The sequence below is a fragment of the Triturus cristatus genome, chromosome 5_1 (genome assembly GCF_964204655.1).
Source record: "Triturus cristatus chromosome 5_1, aTriCri1.1, whole genome shotgun sequence".
Taxonomy (NCBI): Eukaryota; Metazoa; Chordata; class Amphibia; order Caudata; family Salamandridae; genus Triturus; species Triturus cristatus.
Window position 1 is genome coordinate 629,715,185 of NC_140587.1, and position 26,637 is coordinate 629,741,821.

At 42.2% G+C, this 26,637-nt stretch overlaps 1 protein-coding gene across 2 annotated transcripts in view; it reads left to right on the top strand.

Moving 5' to 3' along the window:
• Window positions 1-955: 955 nt before the first annotated feature.
• TOX (thymocyte selection associated high mobility group box) overlaps window positions 956-26,637 on the top strand; it is a 357,067-nt gene continuing 331,385 nt past the window's right edge. The window contains exon 1 of one of the 2 annotated variants that reach the window (XM_085605562.1): window positions 956-1,561. In XM_085605562.1, coding sequence (XP_085461688.1) covers window positions 1,475-1,561 — 87 coding nt within the window. In that variant the 5' untranslated portion in view covers window positions 956-1,474. The remainder of the gene's footprint in view (window positions 1,562-26,637) is intronic. The other variant, XM_085605563.1, reaches the window with a different exon arrangement.

Below are 26,637 nucleotides of genomic sequence, written 5' to 3' on the forward strand. Positions count from 1 at the left end.
AATTGCATTTATATAGAGCTTACTTTCCCTTGAGGAGCGCTGAAATAATTTCAGTACCACTATTTTTCTTGTATAGCCCTACTCAACCCAATGCAGAGTGTCAGGGCGCTTTACATCAACATGTGCATATTACATGTACAATAAATTGTATAAGTTTGTAAATTAATGTACAGGATGTGTTCCATAAAACTGGGGGATTGCAAGGTGTAGAAGTCACATATCATCTTTCATAGCTAACTGTGCTAATATCCTTGCAATGCGCTCAAACATACACATGATAGACCTGCTAGACATTTATGTGAGGACTTTAGATCTAATGTCACTTCTTGTGATGCCACTTTCTGTAAAGTCGTGGCTTGTGATGTTACTTTCTATTATGTCAATTCCTGTGATGCCATGTGTGATGTCATGTGCCGTGATGTCGCGAACCGTGATGTCACGCGCTTTGATGTCACTTGCATACTGCCTAACTTGGTTTGTCCACCCACTTCTTTTTTTAGGACTTGTGCCCTGACTCCATCCATCATCTTGTTGTGTTTGGAAATGGATACCTTCATCTACTACAAATGTTTGCATTGCCATTTACATAGAAAATTAGTTTACGGGATACGTAGTGTACAAACAACTTAAAACTAAAGGGTATAATTTGACACGTCAGTTGTAGAAATATTGGGCCTTTCAACTATGAATGGGTATTTGCAATACATCTGTGTATGTTATGGCAGGGATTAAATTTGGTTTACTAAACCACACTCCAAATTGTTTTGCCATGAACCACGCTTCATAAGGGTGGCAAGTTAAACACAATTGCATTTAAAGTGCACATTCAATAGGAAAGTAGATAGCAATTGCAATCCCTGGTCTTTTCAATAACATTGGCTTGTTTAACCCACTCACTACAGTTGGTGGGCTGGGCTTGTTTTGGGCGTCTTTCCTGCGGTGGCGGCTCCTCCTCACTGCGAGAGTTGGCAGCGCTGCTCGATGCCTTTGTGTGAACTGCGCTCCGAGAGCGGATCGCACGCGCTGAGTCTGCCGCCAGCTTCTTCCTCCAGCGCCCGGGGACCGATCGCAGGACAGGATCGCAGAGGAGGAGGGCCGCGAGGATCCGCAGGTTCCGCTGCATCCTGCTCCGGGGGACACGAAGCGCACAGCCCGCACTTGTGGATAAACCCACAAACTGCTGCCTGTGAGGAGCAGAATTGCACAAGTTACCTGCTGCCCGAGGAGCAGGTCCCTTTTCTCTCCGGACTTCCCCGCTAGATCGGAGCTGCCTGATGTCACTTGTTTCGCGCTAAGAAAATTCATGTAATGAGTTTTGCGAACCCGTGTTGGATTGAAGTGGGGAAGGCGAGGCTTTCGCGCGTGTGAACTCGGGACGCATCTTTCGGATATTTCTATGTGTTTCTGAACAAACGTCGCAAGTCAAGAAATAAAGGCAGAGCAGCGGAGTTTTGTGCTTGATGTGGGCAGTGACATGGACGTGAGATTCTACCCACCAGCAGCTCCCGATCCCACCGGTCCCGCAGGGCAGACTCCGTGCCTGGACCCCTACTACTACAAGGTGACGACCCTTTGTGCGCCGTGGTGGATGGATGGGGGAGAGTGTTTCAGGGGCTCTTGTGTCTGATGGGCGGGGGGGAGGGGGGGAGGGGGTGATTCTACAGTGGCCCGGCCCTTCCCCGCAGAGAGGACCCACTTCTACGAGGCGGGGTGCCGGCGCAGCCCCCCTCGCCGGGGCGTGGGTGCTGTAAATGCCAGTTCTGTCAATGAGTAACCCCTCCGGGCAAGGTTTGAATAGAGCAGCACGTTTAGCAGTCAGTTGAATGTGTTCGGCTGTGTCAGCAGGGGCTGGAACCTACATACACACTTGCTACAGCCGGTGCAAGCACTACGAGCGCTCCCGCGGCCCTTCAGCTCGGACCGGCCGGGAGTTGGAGGATTCTGGCTGGATGGAGCGGGTGTGATGTTCTGCTGTCACGCCCATGGGGCTCTCAGCGGGCCGTTCCCACCACACTCTGGGGCTCTGGCACACTAATCTAAGCACACGGCATATCTTTTTATAGCAGGCACGCGCCTTGGAAGTGATCCCCTGCGCTGGAGTGTCCTAGCACTATGTAAGCATATAGTATGTGTGGTGCGTTACTACTTCAATGGACCCAGCCAACACATTGACACGCGCTGTGGCTGAAAAGCAGCCCGAGTCCATGTTTTTTTTTCTTGTTATACCCACGGACTCGTACGGTCTAAAACTACCCCTCCCTGGAATATAGTATACGTAGGGGCGTAGCAAAAGTAAAATGGGACCTGATGCTATTCACGTCTTTCCTAGTAAAAACCGTTATTACTGGAGTGGTGGGGGGCCTCGTGCGCCGTGCCCCACTGTCACTGCACCTGCTGCACTGGTACTGTGTGCGCTCCTGACTGTGTAGGCACACAGACACATACTTTCTCGCTCACCCATACACACACTCACTCACCCATACACACACTCACAGACCCATACACACACACCGTACGCACACTCACACACCCATACGAACACACTCACAAACACACACACATTGTGCTGGGGCAGGGCACAGGACATACCGCTCTCGCCTGGAGACTCCATAGTGTTTAGAGCGATGTACCCAGGGCGGCACTGACAACACAGGCGTGCATGTGCGCCTCGAGCTGGGAATCCTTTTAAATAACAGGAGAGGCGCGTACGCCTAATTGCGGTGTTGTGATTGGAAGCACAAATCGTGCTGTCCCTGGAGATGAAGAGGGGCCTACAGCGGGTCCTCTCATCCCCACATGCTGCCTCAAGGCGGCCGGCATGGCCCACGCATGCTTTGTGTTGGTGCTGAGCATCGGACCAGCGCGCACCACCCACCCCCTGGTCTTAATTAATACTCAATGAGCTCCGCACGGTAAGCCGTGACAGGAAACTCCCGCGTGCACATTGCATATGCAATGAAGCCGATGCTGTCATTGTTACTGCGCGGCGTCTGAGAGCCGGGGCCACACAATTGGCTTCCAATTGCCCGGAAATCCTAGACCCGGCGACCGTGCCACATATCCAAATGTTTTGTTTTTAAACCTGGAAATGCTTTTTCTCTGTTACTCTTATGTGCAAAGCGGTGGGTAGTTTATTCTCCTGTGTGCGGAATTAGGTTTTGCACAGTTCAATATAAAAATGTATAATCAAGAGCTAGCTTAAAAATAACAATTGCGGGCGACTCGGCACAAAGAGAGCCTGCCAAGCAGTTACGGGCGGTATTCTGAGGCATGAAGAGCTGTTAAATATTTTTTATAAACTACGGGAGAGTTCAACACACTGTGCTAAAGACTGGATATGCAACCTGTGTTACTTGTCCCATGTGTGTAATGTCCCTAAAATAGCAAAGTGTCAAGATCTTGACTGCTGAGGTCTCTCGCGTCCTGTAAAACACGGCTTTAACAGTGTGTGATCTTTTTTCAAACCCTTCCTTGAACAGCTCTGGAAAGCACAAATGTACATTCCCAGCGCAGGCAGTAAAAATATGGTTAACTACTCCCCTCACAGCCGATACAATCAAAGCGGTGCTTAGATAATGTGTAAATCACGAGACATCAATATTTTAGTAAAACGTTGTCCGTGTTAAGGCTCAGAGGTGAACAGTGTAATAATGTATCACGTATCGAATCGTAAATAATATATGGTTTTCTTCATGCAGTAACAATATTAGACCAGATAGATTTGTTACCTCAAACTTGCCAACTACCCAATTATTTACATTTTTATACCATTGATTGTCTTCTTTCTAACTGATATACTCAGCACATACATTTTGTATATATTGTCTAAATCGCACCTGGATCAGAATATATTTACTAAATGTTTGAAGCTGTAGCAACTACATATATATATGTGTGTGTGTGTGTGTGTATATATGTATATGTATATATATATATATATATATATATATATATATATATATATATATATAGCCCCTCTTTGTCCTAGGAAGCAGTCTAATATCGTGTTTCATGCACACATGAGAGAAGTTCTAAGGATGTCATTGGCCTAGGCCAGGTCTTGTCTCTCCCAATCAGTTTCGGTTAAGATTAATGATATTGGTAATTGGTGTTGTGCTTATGAAGCTGAGGCCTAATTATGAGCAGCAGAGAAGGAATGGATAAATGCTCCTGGGCCGAGATGCTGCTGCCGTTATCTGTCGGTGAGACCTATACGTCTGTTTACTTCTTTTTCCGACCTTAGTACCCCAGTCTTATTTTCAAAGTCCAGTGCTTGCCGGGCTCGCACAAGAGTGTAAGCTCTGGGTGGAGCATCCAGGGCATGGCAGGTGAGCGCAGCCAAACCACAAGCTCGCGGCTAGTGTCACAAGCACCAAAACCCCAATGTATTCCTTGGTGAAATAATGCCTCTGGTGTGTTTCAGTGGAAAACTGCAGAACAGTGACACAATGTCAAAACAACTGAAGTGCCCTGTGGAGGTTGAACGGTAACAACGTTTCTACCTATGACCAGCAATTTCCAGCTTAAAAAATACTTTGCAAGTTGAAAAGATTTGCAGTTCAGTTTTTCAGATGTAAAATGTAGTTCAGTTGTCACCTATAGCCCGTACACGATTCTACCAAGTACGTTTCTCTGTGACTTTTATATTAAACAGTTGTTCCTTGAGTAACTGGATTGATTGTGCAGGAAATAACCGTGCATTTGTAGTTATTTAATTAGATAAACTCTAAAACAGCAACACACCGTAGTAAACAAGCATGATAAACACACATTTTAAGAAGAAAACGATCCCCCAAGGGTATTTTCATTACTAGTGTTTGTTTACATGCAGATTACTCTTGTGTGAGGAGGCACGCTACCCCCTCATTTCGGTTTACTGTCATTCCAGCCTGCCCCTGTCTAGAACCGAGCAGGGTTATCGCGATAGATGTCCAGTCGTGAGGCTGTCGCCGGACAGGGCCTGTTGCAGTGCTCGTCCATGCTTCCAGGGCGCGCGCGCGCTCATCCATCGTGTAGATTTGCCACCGATCAGCGATTCGCCACGGCGGGCACTGGGCCGGGCTGGCACCCTCTCAGACGCATGTTTTCCCTCAGCATTCCGCTGGCAGCACCCCAGCCCTCATTTGTATGTGGAGAACTGTAAAATGCTTGTTCTGTTGTAAATGCTGCGCGGTTTCAAGAAAGTATCAAGTGCCCCTTGTTCCCAAGCGGGCTTCCTGCGCTCTGGGCAATTGTTTACCCCGAGGCCTAGCGCCGCCGCGCCGGTAGGCAGGGTTGGCGGGTTTTAAAGTGAGCTGTATGTAGCGCACATCCACAGATGAAGACGTGCATTCCTCACAGCAAGTGTCCGCGCTGGGAAAACAGTTCATGACACTTCCTAAATGTGTTTTAATACGTTTTTCTATATTTTGATTATCTTTATGCTGCTGTGGGTATGAGCTATCCAGGAAGTTGTCTCTTCGCGGTTCCTAACACTTGAAACACGGTAGCAGGGTTGCACTCAAGTGTTGCTTTTATTAAATGTATATACACAGAGGGGCTTGGCAGTCAGTGGAGCGGCTGGTGCAGTCGCACCGGGAGCCCTGTAGTGTGAAGGGCCCGGGGACGTAAGGGGCCCACTGACCCCAGTTTTGGGTGTCTCATCATATTCAACCGGCAGCTGGGTGAGTCCTTTGTCGGACCCTAGGACACTGACTGTCCTCCACCCCGCCGCGAGAAGAGTTGTCAAGGAAAGGGCAGTGCTCCGCTTGTGTAAACACTTGCCTCGCAGTCGCAGCGCTAGCCTGAGCCATACGAGGCAAGTGAACGGGCCTTGCGCACAGCGAGGGCCGCGACAGGCCGGCTAGGCGACCCGCCAGGAGTGCTTGGGATGCGATGGCACACCGGCCGCATCGCTGGGCAGCCGAGAGGGCATGCTGGTCCGGGCAGATAGATTTAGACATGTCACCTAAAAGAGAACTATGAGGCATGCGGCTAATGAGCCCGCCGCCGCCCGTCAGCGGTGCCACGCAGCTCCGGCTGGCAGCGCATTCATTCCCCTTTAATTGAAGCTAATGTTCAATCCAAAATAGTGTAGTGACAGCTTAAGCTCAACAGATGAGCTCTTTTGTAAAAATATGCTTCCATTGTTGTAGTATTTTAAGCGCCGTGCCTGCGCGCCTGCCAGTTCCTCAAATAGGGCTGCCGCGCTCATGATTTGTGAATGCGCCGCTACTTTACCTCACAAATCTTTTCAGAGTATTCCCAAACGAGGTTTAAAACCAGCTCCCGGCGAGGGCTCCTTTCTGAAGCGCGCATCCGGGCCTTGTTTACCCGTATTGTTGGATGCGGCTGTCTGTTCACCTAGAGCCCGCTAATATAATCATATTTTGACACCGTTAGCAGAGGTCAGGGCCTGTGTTGACAGGGAGGCTGACCCCTGCCAGCGGTGGGAGGGAAAATAATGGCCTGCACTGCTCCCCACGGCGAGCCTCGCTGAGCGCTGCAAAGCGTCCAGCAGAGACATCCCTGGAAGTCCAGAGAGCGGAGAGTCCAACGTTATTCATACGGAGGACGCCTCCGTCACCTGCGTGGCGCGTGGCCATCTCCGCACACCCCTTAATGAAAAATATAATTGCATACCTTTTGTTTTAAAAGAAGAACCACTTGTTCATAGCTAAACAACACCTTCGAAACTCTTTTAGAAGATGTCAACAGTGGATAGAGCAGGTATTCTCTGCTTATGACGAAGCCCCGTCCGTGCGCTGAAGAAGAAAAGGCTTCGAGGGTTTGTGAGTGAGGGGAGTTTTTGTGAATTTGTTCCCTTTCTTCATCCCCTCCCGTTCTGTTCCTAATCTCTCTCTGGGAGATTAATGACGTCTCACAATACCATTGACAATTTGTTATTGGTTTTCAGAAAAGTGGTTTAGACAGAAGACGCTGATGTGAGCTTCACTTCGCCACTTCTAGGTGGCCAATAGCACAGATGATTTTTGAGGGTGTTTCCATTTCGCAAACCTTTCTCTGTGTTTGTTAGGTCCGAAATAGGCATTATACAAATTCTGAAGTGACTGTACTGTTTTGTTTTTGCATACAATGCAAATAAGCTTGCTTTTTACATATTGTAATCTTGGTTTAGCGTGACACCAACACGCACATTTTCAGTACACCTGAACATATTTACGTAATGGTGGATTATTTGTGTTTTCCTGTTACTGGCGAACAATTACCTTAATGCTATTTCCTGTGGTCACCTTCACTTAGTCAGTGTCAATTTTTGGTGACATATTTTATTGCTAAACTCAGATATGATACAGCAATTTAGCCCTCATTGACTTTATCATGAATGTGGCAGCGTACCAACAATTGGATGTTTTTCAATTTTGACGCCTGGTAGAATAAAGTGCACATATATGAAATTTATTTAGAGAGTATGAGATGGTGTCTAAGCATACTATATCATAGTGCATCAGCAAATAAATAAATAAAAACAATAATGTTGAAAAATGCGCATGGTCTCAAGCCGCTGATAGAGAAAAGACGTAATGGAAGAAATTATGTTTCTAAGTATGGAGCGTTGAACTGTTATAAGAGTTTAGGGATATGGAAAGCAATTGGCCAGTGAAAAAAGTAATTCAGCGGAAATGGAAGAGTAGATGCCATCTCGAAGTCGATAACGGACCAATGATCTCACAAAGTTTGCGACAATGGAGAGGCTTATTTCTGCCAACAGAGGCACAGACCATGTTTTTCCACATCATTGGTTTATTCGAGGGGAGCTACTGGAGTGTTGTTTAATAGCCATGCTAGTTTTATATGAGATCATAACGCAAATGTCATTGGGGTCCTCTCCCCTTTTTATGCATGACCTATGTACTGGGAGTGGTTAACACACTTATACAGTTTTTTTATAGTGACCATATAATACAAATTTAAAATAAGAAAGAAAGACTGAAAAAGAAGAACAGACCATCTGAGGCTGTCAGTTATTGAGCGCTATTCAGCAGTGAAAACCTATGTGACAGAGTGCTTGTTAAGCCTGACTGATTACATCATTCGAGGTGGTGCACATCAGTCTTTGTGTAAGAACCAGGCTATTTTCCTTACTGTCAAAAGGGATCACTTCCAACATGTGGTCAGCTTCTAGGAGACTTCATACAGTAATTACCCTACAGATTGGCATTGGTGATCTCGGAGCTCCCTTCGCTATGCTTAAATGAAATATCTTTCCTGAGTGCTGGTGTTTGTGCGATCTCAGGATCCTTCCACAAAGGGATCTTCCTCTTACTGCAAGTTTAGTAGTTATGGATTCCAATCTATTTTCAGCTGCAGTTAAGAAATAAAGACAGATATGGTTATCTTAAACATTTACTTTGCCATCTCCCTAAGATTCTGTGAATTTGTTTCTGCTAAAATAAGCATTTATTGAAGAGCATGACATACAAGGATGGATATAATTGCCAAAACAGACTCCCGTGTCTTCTGACATTTAAAGGCTAAGGGTAGTAACAAATAGTTGCCACACGTTTCAAGATATCTGTGTTTTAGATAACCAATTAGTCTTGTTTGTGCGGGTTGTATTTTCAAAAAAAGACATGTTCTCGTTCATTTGTGGGGTCCATACAATCAAAATATCACTCCCTGGCATCTGGCGAACACATTTAATCTTTTTAAGTGCCTTATGCCTCAAAGTGTACCCCGAATTAGATGGTAGCATGTAACCTTTGCTTAAGCCTTACTAAGGTTAGAAGGTAATACGACTCTCTCAATTGTAATTTGTGCCACTACTCTGCTAAAATTACAGAATATTGCCACTGTGTTTTGTTTTTTTCATATCTAATTTTTTCATCCTAGTGCAAAACAGCCTTCATGTTTTAAGTCTTTTGGAAGAGTTTAAATTACAAGTGTAGCCATAAACAGTTTAGTCCCATCTAGCGTAAACTCAGCACATGTGTTTAATTTCGTGAGGTGCTGTGAGGCCATCACTGTCAGGATAGGGTTAAAAACTAAATTGGCTGGTTAATGTTTCCTGTTCCGGTTTCCACAGTGCAGACATGCTTGCCAAAGTCAGTTTGAGGTATCACTTGGTACAACATTTGTCAGTTTAGTCAAACTCAAACCTGAACATTGCAAGAGGCATTAGGCTCAAGCTGAAGGCACAATCCAAGACACACAAGATGTAAAGAGCTGGCGATGCTGACGTGCACAGCATAGGAATAATGAACATTGACTAGCTTAATACTTCTACACATTTAGGCCAGAAATATAATTACTCGAGATAACACTTCTTTTAATTGTTCAGTGGAGTTTATTGTTTTAGTCCCACAGTAATTGTTTTTTTATCTTAAGGGACCATAAAAATATGTAGCGGTCAATTTGGTTCATTTTTTGCAGGATCAGGGTTAAACGGCTAAGGGTTCAGGGGCTGACTGGCCTCTGAGTGGACTGAGTAAAAATGCTGTGAAATATTTTGCCTTGAAGGAAAGGTTGTCTTAGATAAATAAGATATTATTTTGCCCAATTGGCTCAAACCAAAGCAGGTCATAATTGGCTTCGATGACCTAACATTGACTAAATGAGTGCTCTGGTGAAGCAGTCTTAAAGCCTTTAAAAGAAGTTCTAAGTGAAAGACGCCTTACAAAAGGCCTAACCAGTCTATAAGGTCATCAGCTCAATCAAGCACGTTTTCCCCAGTCAGTTCTCTCATAAACCAATTTCTGGAGAAACTTCTCTGTAGTGATTTCAAGTGTCAGGTTTTGTCTGAAATGAGTTCCATTGCCTTGGTTCAGTTTAGCGATTAGTCACAGCAAATATATTTGAAGGCAAAGACAATGATTCTAACAGGGTAAGTGCTGAAAGTGGGTGAAGCAGGATGTGTTGTCCCCACTCTGAAGCAGCAGTTACCTTTGGCCGTTCATTTGTAGGTGCTAAGCTACTTTTAAAACTGACGAACTGGAGAGGCTATCCTAAAATTCATGATATCCTCTGCTGTTTCAACAAGTTACTTTGAGTCCCTCTCAAAGTTCTTTACATGTTTGAACTTATTTTTCCTAGTCCTTTGGCACCAGTTATCCTATTCTTTGTGCTACTAACTGCAGGGGGATAGGTGGAGACCTCCATCTTGCATTTTGTTTTAGGCACATAGGTTAGAGGCGATGGTTTAAGACTTCTTGGAGTGCAAACTCTGCTCTGTGTCTAGCGCATCCTAAGTTGAGCTGCCAGCTCCCTCCATCTCTGAAGGATAGAGGTTCTCTGGATTTTCATGCTCAATACCTTGAGCAGAAGTATAAGTCTTACAACTTCTGGCATAAGGTTGCACTCCAAAGATTTTTAAGTCAAATGGTCCAGTTTTGGACACTATAGAGTGGAATCCTGAAATGTGTAGCCCAACAGTGATCACTGAGTGGTCTCCTAAACCAGGCCACCATCCTGGTTCATTGTGATTTCCCTCCTTACCTCTGAAATCCTGGGTCTGTTTTCCCACCAGCAAAACATGACTATCTGAACGAGATGTTTGGGAAATGGTGCCCCGCGTTAGTTTTTATTGGTCAGAAAACAAAAGATTGATTACATCTGAGTGCTTGGACAGGGTAGCCTCCCTTCCTAGCTGGCTCTGAATTTTCACATGTACATGATCTCTGTTCACAAATGGAGGTACCTTTAGCTTAAAAGTTGCACTTCGGCTTAAATAATCATACAAGAAGTAGTTAAGCGACATGCATGAGTGAAATTATAAAGATTGTTTTCACAAGTTCTTTGGAACATACACCAATGAACTGTCATAGGAAATAGAAACAAACGTGCCCTGACAGGTTCACTAGTGTTACAAATTATGGTGAGTATGTTTAACGTGATCAAGTTTGAATGAAAGGTTATTTACATGAAGGCAAGTGGAGTCAAAGTGACCCAAACTTCAATTGGATTACATGGTCTCCTTTGGAAATTTCATATGGGGTGTCAAGTCAGTCTGTCCTCGGGTAATTTCCACGTTATGCTTTAGCTGTGGAAATGTACCACACTAAAAAATCTTAATTATTTTTAGAAGCATGTTTTTAGAAAACTACAAAATCAATTGTACCCTTTTTGACTATTTTGCCTGTGTACCGAAGTTGAGACACATCAATTTGTCACAGGTTGTGAGAAAAACTCTTAGGTTTAAATCTCTGTGCTGATCTTTTGGGGAATAGTGTCATTTTGTAAAATCGTATAGAGCTTTCAGGGTATATTGTACCCTGGTGAGTAGATTTCCTGCACTTCCCTGTAAATAATGGAAGCTACATCCGTATTAAGAATTTCCATTTAGACAAACACATATAGTTCTGGTTAAAGTGAACTGGGCTAGAACACTTAGCTAAAGTGCATCCAAGGAACAGAGAGGCAAAACATTTTGTGGCTAATCAGCCATTAGATGGTTCTCTCATTGTTGTGGTTTAAAAAATCCATGTGTACTGCTATCTTTGCAAATATACAGGGCAGCCTATAATCATTTATAGTCCTGTTTTCATTAAATGTGAAGGATGTCTTTTTTTCCTCAACCTTGGGCACCAGCCTACAGTGGCTTGCGTAGATTCACTGCGGGTAAAGCCCAGACAAACCTTGGTCAAATATTATCCTTAACAAATGACGTTTCTAATGCTTTTCAGTGGGGAACATTATTTACCCTCTTGGTCTGATTTGCCTGCAGAGGCAGTTGAGTTGGAAGGTCTGACAGGATAGTTGACAAATGTTCAGGTGACCATTTAAACATGCCTAGGTGTCTATCTTTCGATAGCAACCATCTTAACTTTAGCAGACATTCTGGAGACCCCAGATATTTGGTGACAACATAAATTAAGCTACCTATGATCCGAATAATGAACACTCTCTCCCAGCTAACACTAAAAAAGACTCGGTCTGCCTGGACAATTTATCTTGTTATGGTCTACTTCAGTACAACATCTCAGCTGGGGGCCCTTTTGATAAATTCTCTCATTTCTACCAACAGCATGTATTATTTGCCTTAATGTCCTTCTGTGATCAGTCTCTGTGTCCTTCACTTTTAAGGTCCTAAAAATGGCTGGAGACAGGCAATGGTGCTTGGCATCAAGGGATTAAAGTAACACTAATATAGGATCTTCTCTTCGAAGGGTGTATTCAGTCTTCAACTTTCAAAGGGAGAAGCATTTCTAAATAAGAAAAGTAAATTTACATCACAGACTGAAAAATCATGGATAAAACATGTTTACAGATTATGCTGCAATATAATAAATGTTTAATAGTGACAAACATTCATATACAGTCACTTCTCGCTCTCTGCCATAACTAATCACACCAGATAGTGTTGTGGTCAGTGGAAGATTTATTTGAAGGAGATTGAAGGCACACACCAATTTATATTTTAACACGTCGCATTTCCTCAGTAACTAGTCTAATGTTCCTGCAAAGTCCACTTTGAATATCTGTCTGTATGGTGAAACTGATTGGAGCAAAAACATTATTTGAGGGACATGATACATATAGTTATGCCCTGTGGCACAAAATGCAACAGACCCTTACATAAAAAAACTGATGTGTGTTCCGCAGAATCAGATTAAGTCAGATGTCACAGCTACCCTCAAAGTCGAGTGTGACTGAGGCCTCCTACGCTTGGATGGAAAATTACCTTCCTATTTTAATACCTTTAAAGCTAGTACATGTAATATTGCTCTGCCTTATTTATTTGGATTTTACAAAAAGTCTATTTAAATCAGTGCTTTTAGAATAGTATATGATTTTCGTTGCTAAATGTGTAAAGATTTTATGAATCATCAATTTCAACTTCATATGATATTCAGAATTTCAGGTAGACTTTGAACAAAATGGTTCCTGTCTTGCAGTCTGATAAATGTTGACCATCGCAAAAATCGAAAGAAAAGTAAGACCATTTCAACAAAATTGTGATATAGTGACTTGCATCACTAAGTTTCCAAACACACTCAAACGAGGCCGTTGCACTAGTGTAATTTTCTCCACTGATTACCGGACACATTATTCAGTGAAACAATGTTTTTCAAGCTAAAAGAACAAGCAGGACTTTATTCAGTTCTACTTAGCGTTCACTTCTCTGCAATCCCAGCTACAGTGTAACCTCCTAAATGATATAACATAGCCTCCATTTTGAGGTTGGCACTTGTGAAAATCAGAAGGGTCTGGCTTAGATAATAGGGTATCAGAATTTCTCCAGAGGGTTTCTTTTACAATGAAATACTCGAAGCACAATAAAGACAAGATTCTGTCTATTATTTTGCCAAGAAATAATTTCCCCTTATCTATTTCGAGTAGCATAAAGCCAGGGTCAGCCAAGTGTAACAGCTTTTTGGGCTATATTTACTAAATGTTGAGCACATTGTGCAGATACCATTGCCAACTGCTCAACCCGTGGACCATGCAGCGACCCACTCATTGAATGTATATAGCTTAATAGCCAAGCCTTTGTATATACAGTGAGTTGCCTCTTCTTGATAGGTTTGCTGATGAGCCTAGAAGCGAAGCTTGCAGTGGCATTTGCAGGGTGAGAATTGTGCGAGAGGGCCAGTTCCCATGGTTACAAGTGATTGAATATATGAAGAATAGTTAGATCATAGGCACAATTCTCACATTGTTCTGAATAGGCTTCTTTTCCCAAGTGTACATTGATCTGCACATGTTCTGATAGCTGAACGCCATTATTGGGAGCTCGCTCGTTGATAATTATGGATGCACTTACACATACATCACCTTTTATGTCCTTATGACATCTTATTATCTCCACATTGGGAGCCCAACTACAACAAACGGAATTATCATGCAACTGCGTATATGCGCGCAAAGGGGTGGAATCTATTTTGCTGCTAAAACAAAATAAAAGCCAGTGACTTGCAAATGATACTCCATGCAATATTGCCATGTGAACTAATTGTTAATTTGGAGCAATTTTTCCCCACATCACTGCCTTCATTTTATTTAATTTTTTTATATTCAGTAGTAGTAATGCCAGCTAAAATATTCTGGTCCTAAAATATGATTTAGAGAGATTTGCACAATTATTTTATGCTCCACTCAGGAACACTGACTTGCATGTGTTGCAAATAGAATATTTTAAGGGGTTTGCTTTTTCGTCACTTGTGCAGATCTCTCCAGGCCAATCAAACCAAAAAAAGGTATGACACAGAAATCGATTGAACTTACAAAACCCTGACATGTATCAGATGCAGAGTATTAAATAATTTTTTACATAAACATTTAGTGATAGTTCCCCTGTTCAAAGCTGTATATCATGAGTCATACGAAACATTTGCCAATCACAGTTAGGGCCTCAGAGAACAGTTCAGCAGCATAATCGTTCACTACTGCTGAGACACATAGTGCAGGAATTTCTTTTGAAGAAATGTATTGGTTGATTTGAAAATATAAAAAATAATTATTAAAAGACTTCTCCATTTGTTTAATATCATGCCCCTGAACGCTGCAAGAAAGGCACCAAAGACAACAATTAATTTGAACATGTTGTGCTCCCTGTCCAGCAAAAGTTCAAGTTTAGCTGCAAAGTATCACCCTTTGTTGCCCCCTGCTGGTGACACACTTGATTCGCTTTATTGACACCCAGCCCGAAAGCAATCACAATCGAAGTCCTGAAGCTACGCCCTAACATTGCTTTTTTAGCAACCTTTTACCAGTACTTTTCTAAGCAACGTTGATAAAAGTATTAATGGCACACAATCCAAGTTGTTAAATAACAAAAGAAATATAAATATAGTGCAAACCTTTTACAGTAACACATTTTCAGTTACTTCAATTTTATTTTGAAGATCTTCAAGGGTGCAATATTTGATAGGATTACCTTTCTCATAAAGCCAGGAGCCTCACAGCAGCCCTACGAGTAGTGTTTTCCTGGTCGAGTCCCAGCAGAGTAAGGCTACAGGCTGATAGATGTGTTTCCCCATCTGATGCTGCACTGCACATTACAGGATACATTTGTGTAGTTTGTACTTCAAGATAGTACATCATCTCTGATTTATTTCCGCATTTCAGTCCGTGGTTTGTTATCTATCTCTGCTCTTAGCGGTGGCAGAGGATTGTCTAAAAGTACACAGCATGGCACGGCAGAAATCACTGTAAAATTACAGTTATCTTCCAATGTCCGGGTTACAGCAATGCATCCTGGGTAAATATTTTGTGTAACTAAGATATACATTTAAAAACAAATACTTAGGAAATGAGAAAAGCAAAGTAAACCGAATTGGTAGGTAATAAACTGTGCATAGTGCTGCATAAGCACTCTGTAGACATAACAGCTTAAAAGTGCTATAATGCCTTAAAAAATATATGATAGAATCACCAAGATATCCATGGGACATGTCATCGCTAAAACCGGCAAACAGGTCATGACCTTTCTTCCACATAGTTGAAATTCCGTTTCAGAGTCCTAGTTTAATCTGCATTTGAGTGGGCTTTGTGTGTTGCTTGGCTTGTGAGGATCATGTTCTGCTACTGACGCTCACTGGAATCTGATGGTTAATAGGCCCAAGGTTCCTTCCTAAAATCCTTATAGGTTCATAGTTTCATGGCAAGTCCAGGCCTTCCCATAGGTCTCCATTTTTGAATAACAGCGCATCGTGTCATGGCTACAATATTCTAGCTTCTAGCTGTGCTGGTTCTTGCAAGAGGAGACACACATGAGGTTGAAATACCTTCCACCCCTCAGATTTAAGTGAGGTACATTTATATGTATTGAACAGCTCTTCCTACCATAAGAAATGCACAAAGAAGATAGAAGCAAAAAAGACATAAAGTCCCTACTTGCTATGCATAACAGTTGAATCTAAATTGTTTGCTGCCTTCTAAAGTTGCAGAACTTTAACTCTGCTGAAATAAAGTGGGTATTATCAAAAACATGTCCTTCATCGTGGTATGATGGAACTATGACAAAGTTAACACCTCATAATATAGTATGTTTTCATAGATCAGGCAGATTTATTTTGATTCCCAAGAGACACAGCAATGGCTTAGTAGACTTGAGGCCCATTATTACAGACAAAACTTCCTGCCTACACTAACAGTACATGTATTCCACCATTCAGTATTATTCAGGCAAAGGCAGTTTCAAAAATGTATCTCCTTACATCTAAACAGGTGTTAAAATGGTCCAATCTCCCTGTTGTATTATCCACCTGCATCCTTTTGGCAGTTACTCCAGTGGAGCATTTGGAAAAAGTGGCAACTCTTTGATTAGCTGTAAATTCTGTGCGGTGCACAGAGCTGTATTTTCCAATGTAGGAGAAGTCTGCCACAGCTCCATTAGTATCAACACAGTACATCTCCACAAGAAGAGCCCAAATGATTTTGTGGCAGGGGTTGCATTTGGTAGAACCTAAACTATGTGAGTTGAAATACCTCATGTTTGTTTTCATGTTTTCAGTAAGACCAGTGACAAGTGCTTCTTCAGCTTAAGGCTCTGTTCATGGCCGCCAAACTATAAAAGATGTCTTAAAAATGCTATCAAAAGTTTTGGGGTTCTGATTCATCACTCATTCTTTTTTACATGTTTTTAATTACTTTTATGTCTCTACTGGACGCACACTACATGTATGGACCTTCCTTGTGTCCCTTCTGGTGGGCGCTTAGACATTTGTTAGACTTTTTACAATGAATAGCATTGTGTCCAGTAGGGGAACATGCATCCTCCATTTTTGTATTGTGTATCTGCTTGACACGCATAGTAACAATTCATATAAACAAAGAGAGATCGCTCGCTTTAGTGTTGCATATTTATGTTAAATGTCTACGGTCTCAGACGAGGACTAGAAATTTGAAGAGGCTTGAAGGCATTAAAGGTCCTGTCTCACAATGGCTCACCATTTATCTCTATAAACTATGGAACCCAAAGCTGTTATTCTCACGACATCCGCAAAATAAAGTTACGCTTGGATCAGCTCCTTACTTTTTTCCTAAATAATTGTTTTTATTTGCACAATTTCCAAATAGGAGCCTTTGCCCAAGAATGTCATCTTCATGGAAGAAATGCGATCTCCGTTCAATATATTGAAAAGAGGCCTATTTCTACTAGCTCTTTCATGAGTCCCACTAACTATTCATTGAGCCAGTAGCAAGGGCCAGCATTGCGTTGGTATTTACTCTATATTTACTCTATATGCAATAACAATGATTTTTGCTATAGGAATAGGATCTGACGGACATCTAAGATGCCATGGGACACAATCCCACATCTAGTCAGCTTACACGCTGGTCTGTTCATCTGGTCATGGACAACCTTCAGACAGTGGTGCGGAAAACTTTTCACTAAGCGGAAAGGGCTCAGAGCTAGGATGACAGAAAGTAGGCTCTACAGTAGGTGGAGTAAGGGGATTACGAGATCAGGCCTTGCAAGGGAAGCAGGAACAAAGCCTGCAAGCTAGAGTAAAGAGCACACACTACTTTTGACAGAATGATCACGTATATCTTAACCACTGAACTTACAATGCCCAAGATGAGACAGACTTAAACAAAGCTCATAGTGCAATCACTGGTGATGGAATGAGTAGTGTTATAGAGATGACCCCGACCATCAAAATGGACCTCTGAGATGAAAGAGTGATTCTAAATATATGAGAGAGTCGGAAAGGTGAGTTTCAGAGAGTGGAAAGGGCTTGTAAATCTCCTAAAGTTTAGAATGTCTGGCCCAATCTTTGGCCGAGGGAAGTGTTTCAGTATAATTCTTGTATAACTTAATATGTCTGAAGAATGACGAGTGACAAAGTCTATGTTTGTCTCGGTTAAGAACTGTCCCAGAATTAATGTATATGTGATTCATGTGTGATGCATGTACACCTATCATAAATCCAATGTCCAAAGACAGTGCTGAGGGATGGAGACAAAACGCCCAGCAGAGTCCAAATGCCAATCAATACCACATTAGACTGCAGGTGGCAGAAGTAAGATCCTTTCAGAGCTGCTGGTACCATGTGCTAGGTTTCTGTCATCATATCCCAGTACCTAGTAAACAGCTGGATGCGGCTGAATTAATCCATGCTGCTATCCTATCAGTACTATAAAAGTCCTTCTCAAATATTCCAGGGTTCTTACCAATGCTCAATGATTCTGCCAAGTGACATAAATAGACCACACTTTCCAGCCTGGCCACCTTTGAAGCTGGCAGGAGGCTTAAACATCATGTGATTCTGGGCAAATCACGTAATCTTCCCACGCCTAAATAAAAGGAATATCTCCGTTTGTAATGCAACTGGTGCTCATGTAAAGCGCTCTGATACATTCGGGTCGAGTTTGCGCTATATAAAAACTACAACAACAACAAAAGATCTAAATGCAGTACAGATAGCATTATTGATATTGATACTGGATACATATTGGAATTTATAGACAGACTCGTCAATTGGCCACAATACTGATGGATTTTTATATTCTTACTTTCCTTGCCTTCCTAGACAAGAAATGCATGAGTTTAGATTCTGCTTGATGGTTACGTGACCCTATAAGAACAACCAAAACCAGTATTTTTTATTCATGTCAGTCATTAGAAGTGTTTCTGGTGCCCTTAGGCAGTGGTGTCCTCGTAGTGAGCTACAAGGATTGTAGCATCTGTTCTTCTTCTTCCAGGGTGGGCAAGTGTTATCATGAAGATCTGGCTTCTAAGTAACTGCAATTCTAACCTTAACACTTCCCCAGGGCCATTATATGAAGCTGCACCATCAATACACTCTTAGCTATTTCCGGTCCAGACAACTACATAGTGCTCCCATATATAACATTGTATACGGTAATCCTGCCCTCACCAGTCCCAAGGCGATTTTAGATTGTTTCTCAAGCTAATTTATTTTCAAGACTTGAAAAGCCTTTGGTTTTGATGCTCTCCAAAACATGGATGTTTCCAAGGCTCTCCATTTCTTTGCCATAATTCCATTACAAAAATGGCGGCCTCGGCTGGCTCCCTTGCCACTCCCCTGGCAAACAAGCTAAATGAATTTATGCTGATTGCTGCCTCATCTCGTGTTTCTCTCCGTACTACAGATCTGCAGAGAGTTCAAAGTGCATTTCAGCAGAGCCAAAGCAGCGTCTGTGGCATTCCAGCATCCGTACCGCTGTGACGTGGGGCGCAGCCACGCTGGGTCACGCACGCTCCCTTTACTCTACGTGCCAGCTTCAGAGTTGATGCTTAGTTTGGCAACGCCGCAGCGCGTTGACTTTCCCATTTACTGTCATCGCCTCACAAGCTGCGGTTAGCTGTAAGCTTGTGCCAGACAAGGAGCAAGTTGTGAATTTGAAGTAGCTACATGTTCACGTAAGGTCTAATTACTCACCATAGTGTAGCCGGTGCCCATAATCCACGCACTACTGAATATGGTGTGGAACTATGGCGCCGCTTACAGATATTACTGTATAGTGTGCAGGGTGAGTTGTATATAGTGCCCACGCAACTTTTAATCGAATGTATAGCAGTGGATATCAGGGACAGTGTCTGCTTCTTTATTGACGATACATAACGGCATAAGATTTCATTAGGACTGGAACGCCTGAAGTGGAGGCCCCCTAGTAGGACATTGTTTTTCCACTAAGAAAGCAATTGGGCCGTTTTACGACTGCCTGCTTGTTGATAATGAGGGGAGAACCAACTTGCCCTGAATTGATGTTAACCAGGGCTGTTCAATCCATTTGCATGACGAGACATAATTGCAGTGGCTGAATTAACTGTCGCGCTTAAAAAAAAAAAAGCCCACAAAGGCAGATTTTGTTTACAGGGACTCAATGAATAGCAGCATTCAGAGCGACAACACCGAAGCAATATGTATTCCGAGAACTATTGTCTGTGTGCAGCTGTGACCACAAGATGTTGCCAGTTTGTACCGTAGATAGAAACAAAAAGAAGCAAGAGAGTACAAGCGAAGAAACTTTTGAAGCAAGGTTGCAGGGACCTTTGGAGTGGTCAGATTGGGTAAGGCGTGCTTGCTCATGATTTTAAAAACTTTTAATGGTATGCGAGAGTGAGAAAGAGACAAAAACACAAGCTGTGAAAAGGCAATACAGTATTCATCGGGACAGCGAAGGTTAATTTCTAGACGATTTCTATTGACACGGATCATACATTAAACGTGTGATGAGTCCTGTGGTTTCTTCTAGAAGCCCGTGTGCGGTAAAGTGATTTTACGATGATTAGCCAGCCTCACAATAAATGTTATGAAGTACATCAGTTGTGTATGTGACTCCCGGAATTGCGCCTGGCCTTTTTGACATTAAACCAGTATAGGTTCAAAACCCTTACCCTGCCAGACTGACACACTTCCATGATTTACAGACGTGGAGCAACAAGAAGTCACATACTGTCTTCAATGAAAATAAACTTTATTCCACGCCTGGCTTGCCTACATAAGTAAGATCTGCAAGAAGGCTACCTTATACACAGGTCCACTGGAAGTATGAGGCAGGAGAAAGCCAAATTATACGGTAGGGTTGAGTAAATTATGCAGCAAGAAAAGGCAAACTATGTGGCATAATGCAGCACATTTTGTAATATTACTATTGCCTTATTTTGTCATTTTTAAACTTGGTAACCCTGTGTGGGCATTGGTTGCACCTCATTAATACCCACATATAGCAATAAGCAACAGAAAGGTGACCGTCTGGCTTTGCAAAGGGCCTTCCACTGTGCAACACATGTCGCTGTTTTTTTAGTAACTTTGAACCGTTAGAGCTAGAAACAATTTTTTTATCAAAATCTGCTGATTATTCGGAGGATTATGTGGCACATGTGGCAAAGCTATAATCATGCAAAAATCTCTGCGGACGCACAATTGCATAATTCCATTGGCCCTGCTTATACACTGTGATTAGTTTTGGAGGTAATGACACCAGCCAGATACGATATTACTCTTTTGTCACAATTTATTTAATGGGGTTTAAAGAAAGGTTTCTTTTCTGAATTGCATTTACCAGAACAGTTTTATCTTGCATCCCTCACTGTCAACAGAGAATTGTTTGCAAATCTGTCATGTTGTAATCTAGAATGACATAAAGATCATTTCAGTGCCACGTGGTGGCACCATTTTAAGTCATGCAAAGCATCTCAGCAACCTCACGTAGTTATGGAATCATTTGCTAGATAACCCATGACCGCTTTCGGTCTATTGCCTGCATACTGAAAAATTACCCTTTAATGGTCACAGTTTTACATATGCAGATTAGATGCCACCTGCTACATGGCCAATGTAGATACATTATTACTTTAAGGACCTTGGCCTCTGGATGGACATGTCAAAGAAAACAAGCCTCAGATGCAGTTGATCCCTTGACGTGCTGGGATCACTCAATCTCAAAACCGTCCCATAATGGTTTCAAAATATTTGATTAGGCAGTCGAAAAAACTAGTCATTCTCTGATCACACTGTCTCTAGGGACCAATACCAAATGCACAGATCCAAAGGAATCTGCCCACCTGGATTTGATCACTTGCAGATACACAAAAGGTATACTAAGCCTCATTCTTTGTAGCCTTCCAGCCATGCAGTTGCGCTACTGAAGATAATTATGACCCAGCTCCTCAAGAACCTACAAATCATCATCACGTGGACTCCCAATTGGGTGGACCATTCAGCTGAAGAAAAGAAAAGTCGGCAGATAGGACAGCCTACAAGTAGTGCATCCTGAGCTTCCTGACTTGAAGAGATGAAGTCACAATCTGGAATTATGCTGAAAATGCCAGATAAACATGGCAAAACACACTGCAAGGCACATCTAAGGGGATGTCATAAGGCATTCACGACAGATCTCTGCTCAGCAACAAACATTAAGGGCCATAGCAATATATTATCCATGGACAATATTGAGTGTATGGGTTCAGTCTGAGGGAATGACAGGCAGACTGCTGTAGCCCTGCTGCAGGAAAAAAAGAACTATCAATTTGGAAATATTCTTGAGCAAGATATTTTTCATATCAATCTGCGGGCATGTGAATATCAGGTAAAACTAACACAGTACATGCTTGTCTAAAATGAACAATATAATACAGGTTTTCCTATTAAAAAATACAATACCATATATTATTTGTATTATTTATATAATATTAAAATAAAACCCACTAAAATGGAAATTGGTGAAGAATATTGTTTAACAATGAATAAATACAGATAAATAGCACATTAATACAACAGAAAGTACATTATCTGCAACTGACAATGAGTTGTGTTATATGTAACTAGAGGCAGAGAGTCCTCATTACATTTGTCGTATTTCAATAAGGACATCAATCATGTTTTGGAAGGCTTGAAGGTATATTGACTACGCGTTTCGGCTATAGTGCCTTCATCAGGAAGCCGTCACACCAATTTCTTTCCAAGGAGCCAAAGGCTGATTAGAGGGACCCAATATTTTTGAGTGGCCGACTTTGTCATAAGAGCTATAACAGAATGGCTGGTTTTAACGAAAATGAAAATAGCCCAAATGGTGGTCACCCAAAGGGATGTAGATCAATGCTGTGTGAAACACGCACTGCTGGTGATACAGTTAAAAGGGCCCCACCCTGTAGGGGTGGTACACTATTGCGTTGTCACCAAGGGACAGAATCAAGTGAAAAGGTTGGATAGCAAGGTCCTGTGTTTTTGTTTCTTTTGAGGGGCATCCTTCCTACATGGGGGGTCCTGGTGTGCTCAACTCAAGACTTCATGTTCCAGATAGCATGCTAGTTACCGTAAAGCTCTGCGCTGGAGAAAAAGAAAACAACAGCTGACTCTAAAAATCTTCCTTCCTATTGCACCATGTCAAATTTACTCTTCCCAGGAAGGGTCATGTGGAGAAAGGTCCAACCCAATGGCCAACTCTATCTGGAAGGAAACAGTAGTCTCCATGAGGAACAACTGAGATACCTTGGTCAATATTGGAGAGGACCCCATGTCATTAGTGAGTGATGGAAGGCTCAAAGTCCTGATTCAGCTAAAACAGTCTGCAGCGTGACATGATGGATTGCCATTCTGTTTTACACCACTTGGAAAAATGAATTGGAATCTTAGGTTAAGCTTTACTGTGGTTACAACTTTCCTAATCAGAACCAAATCAGAAAGTCACATGGTAAATCTGCCTTCCTGTGGTATCCTTCAGGATTCTGGCTTCAGTTTTAACATGCATGTGCAGCCCCTGGTTAGAAGTATATGTGAGAAATCCACTGAATTTCAAGAGTATGCAAAGGATATGGAGTTCTGTTTACACCGTTGCAGCGTCCAGAAAGACACACCATACTTTTGTTCTGCCTAAGACACATTCATTGCTGGATGAAAAATAAACTATCTGTGTCTGAACTACACATATCTTGACAAGGCTACTAGCGCCCCCCCCCCGTACAGTTCCATTTCAGTAGCTTCCGGAAGTAAGTAGGCACAATTCCAAAACGAGTCCAGAAATGAAAAACCATTCCATGTGGTTTGAACAAACCTATTCTCACATCTGCTCCCAGATGGCACTAAAAACATACATTTTTAGATGATCATACTAATGACTGCCTGTTCTATACTAAATAAATCACCGAAGTGAGCTTACCATGGCCATAATACTATCATAGCTGGATTACTGCAACAAAGTCATTGCAGGGATCCATAATTCATAAAATAATTTAGAAACAGTCAGCAAGGATCTGACTCATTTTTTCAACAATTTAGACCATACTACAGCCTTGAAAGCACTCCATGAAAAGTAGTTGGATGCATCTTCAAAGTCTTCGGAGGAAAAGGTTTTATGTATTCCTGTGCCAGTTGGTTACTCACTACATCTCGAGTCTCAGCGCCTTGTCGGGCAACTGTAAGCAATTTTGAAAACTTAAGTCCAGTCACAAGATACGCAGGCCAAACCATCAGAGTCCTGGGATGATGTCTGTTGAATGCCTTGGATCAACACCTGAGACAATTTCCAGTCTGCAAATCTTCTATAATATGTTGTCAAACTCCAGTATGGTCGGCATTGATCGAGAACAATTAGCTGTCTTCCTCATTGATCCACCAGTAGAAATGATGCTTCTGGAGAAGATTACATGGCCATTCTTTTCAGAGGATTATCCATTAGCATCCTTCTCTATAATGTTGTACGCTCTTTATCGCTGGACCGTATTGCATTAAACATGTTGCTTCCTGCATCCCTCAGTATTTGTAATTCCTGTGCCTAATCAGACTACCAAAAGGGGAATTCATGGGACTTTACAAGAGCATTTGGCACATTTCAATCGATGAATAGGGTGTTTTAACAGCAACTTTTTGGCAGTTTGTTTTAATTGTATCTTCTCCTCCACTGCTCTCCTGCCAGTGACATCCTGCCCATAGTCAGGACTATTCATAAAGGTTTCAATCAGTCACTTAATTAACAAGGGGCACCCTCATCTTTTCGTAAGATGTAATCCCACTTTTACTCATAATCAGCATGTACCTCAACATCGTTGTCATTATTATGAGACCCATTATATTTTTATGCAGGTGGTGTTTCCTCCAAGTGATACAAAAAACTAGTTACTGCAACAAAAGTGAAGTGATATCAGAGATGACTTTGTCTACCCTCTCTGAGCAGACTGAAGGGTGGAAGGAGTAGGCTGTGGAATATATGTAGAGGTTACGTATACTTTCAAAGCCAGAGAGCTTCAATCAAGAGATTTGTCTTTTACATAATGGGGATTCTTCGTTTGACATTGAATTGCTTTGGAGCAATTGACATTTTCCTGTGGAAAAATTGTAAAAAAAAAAAAGAAAAAAATAGAATTTATAACTGAAAATGAACAAAGTGATGAAACGCAACACAAAAATAGGGAGAGTTGTGGCGGGATATAGGATTTTTTGTTATAATTGTGTGGAACATTGCATAAAAGAGGAATTTGTGTAGTAAATAGCTCTGACACAGCAATCAAGAGGGGAGGCGTTTGAAAAGAAATTGCTTTTCTTTCTGAAGGACAGGTACCACCACCACCCCTTTATTTTCACACAGTTCATGAAACTGGAATTACAGGCTCTGAAATCTTTGTACCTCACATGCGCCTAATGCACGGTGTCAACACCAAGAGCATGGCCACCTGAAATAATAACATTACAAAGGCAAGCTAACCTTTTTAACAAGAAAATGATTTTTTTAATCTTCTGGCAGATACAGCCATGACTATTAATCACTAAAACCTCCAGATAGAGGAAAACTAATATCAAAGCTAATGATTTATTTTATGTTAATGACTTTCTGTAGCGCACAGAATATTGTTGATAATGGACTTTATGCGTCGTGTTCAGTTACTGGGGCTAATGGAGAAATCTCTGCTTTGCCAGAATGCACCTTTTTGAAGTAGATTATGCTGTTCCTCTCCAAGCCAACAGTCAACAATGCCCAGCTAGAGCCAATCAGGGGGGCGCAGCCTCTGATCTCAGTAGAGAAGAAGCAAATGCCAGGCAGCACATTTCCCACCCTTTGGAATTGTTAAACGCCATTTTAGTTCCTTTAGCCTTCTTACACATTTATGTCATGAACATTGACTTATTGCTTTTTTTGTGGTAAATACGAGTTTTCAGTTTTGTTCGCAGGTTTTCACCGCAGGCAGATTGACTTTTCCTGTGTTGTGTCTGTGCTTAATTGCAAATAATTAAAAAATGAAGAGGCATTCTTCAAATGACAGCAGGTGCATTATCTGCGCTATGAATTTTAAGGCCATGTTTTGTGGAGGCAGTAACTTGTAACATCATATAACAATAAGGATGATTCCCTTGCTAAAGTTCACCTAATGTGCTAATCACGTCTAGTGGTTAATAGAGGCCTCCCATCCCACTCCCCTGATGGCTATAAAGGGCTATTATGTTCATGGCAGCAGTTCAGGTACAGCTGGCGAGTGTTAATAATGCATCATTGTCCCACTAATAAACACAGCAAAGGTCAGCACCTCAAATCACCCAACCACCAAACGAACCTTGTGCCGGGTATTTATTAAAGCTCTAAACATGTATCTGCCCCTCTCGGTATCTCCGGCGTCACAAAAGCAGTTCTGACAAAGGTTACCTGAACCTTATCGGGTGTGTGAAAAAATGATCAGATATTGATGCAAATCTTTCCCCTGTAGCTTTTAGTGCCACGTCAGTTGCTGATGGCCCCAGTTTTCATCCTGGACACACATTTTAGTGACAGAATACATTTGTGAATCGATTCACCCTGACACTCAAAATTTCCATAAGTTTCTGTACGGGTGGATGCGGAATATTTATGACAAAATGCTTGTGTAAATATTGGGGTCATGTTGAATGCACCTCATTGTGAGTTGAAGCAAAAAGGGAGTTCTAATGTCCCCTAACAGGACAAAATATATATTTTTTCATTTAAAAACTGCACGGTTGTTTTTGTAACTAATTTGTTACGTCTGTTGTGGGCTAAGATTGTGTTCACACGCAGTTTCTACTTTCTAAAGGAAAACGTGCACATCGACAACCCAGCAGTAACCGAAGACCATTTAAATTTACTTCCGGTGAATTTGCACCGATTGAAACAGCCTTGCAGAAACGCGGAATCCCACTTCCTCCCTTTGAGTTTGAGATACAAACCGAGCCAAAGCTGCCTACCTTGTGCTTTGGTAACAGGCTGCTGTGTCGTTCTGCGTTGGCATGTTGGTGGCCTTGCATTCTCATCTCGCGATAAGAAAACCTCTGAAATGTGTAA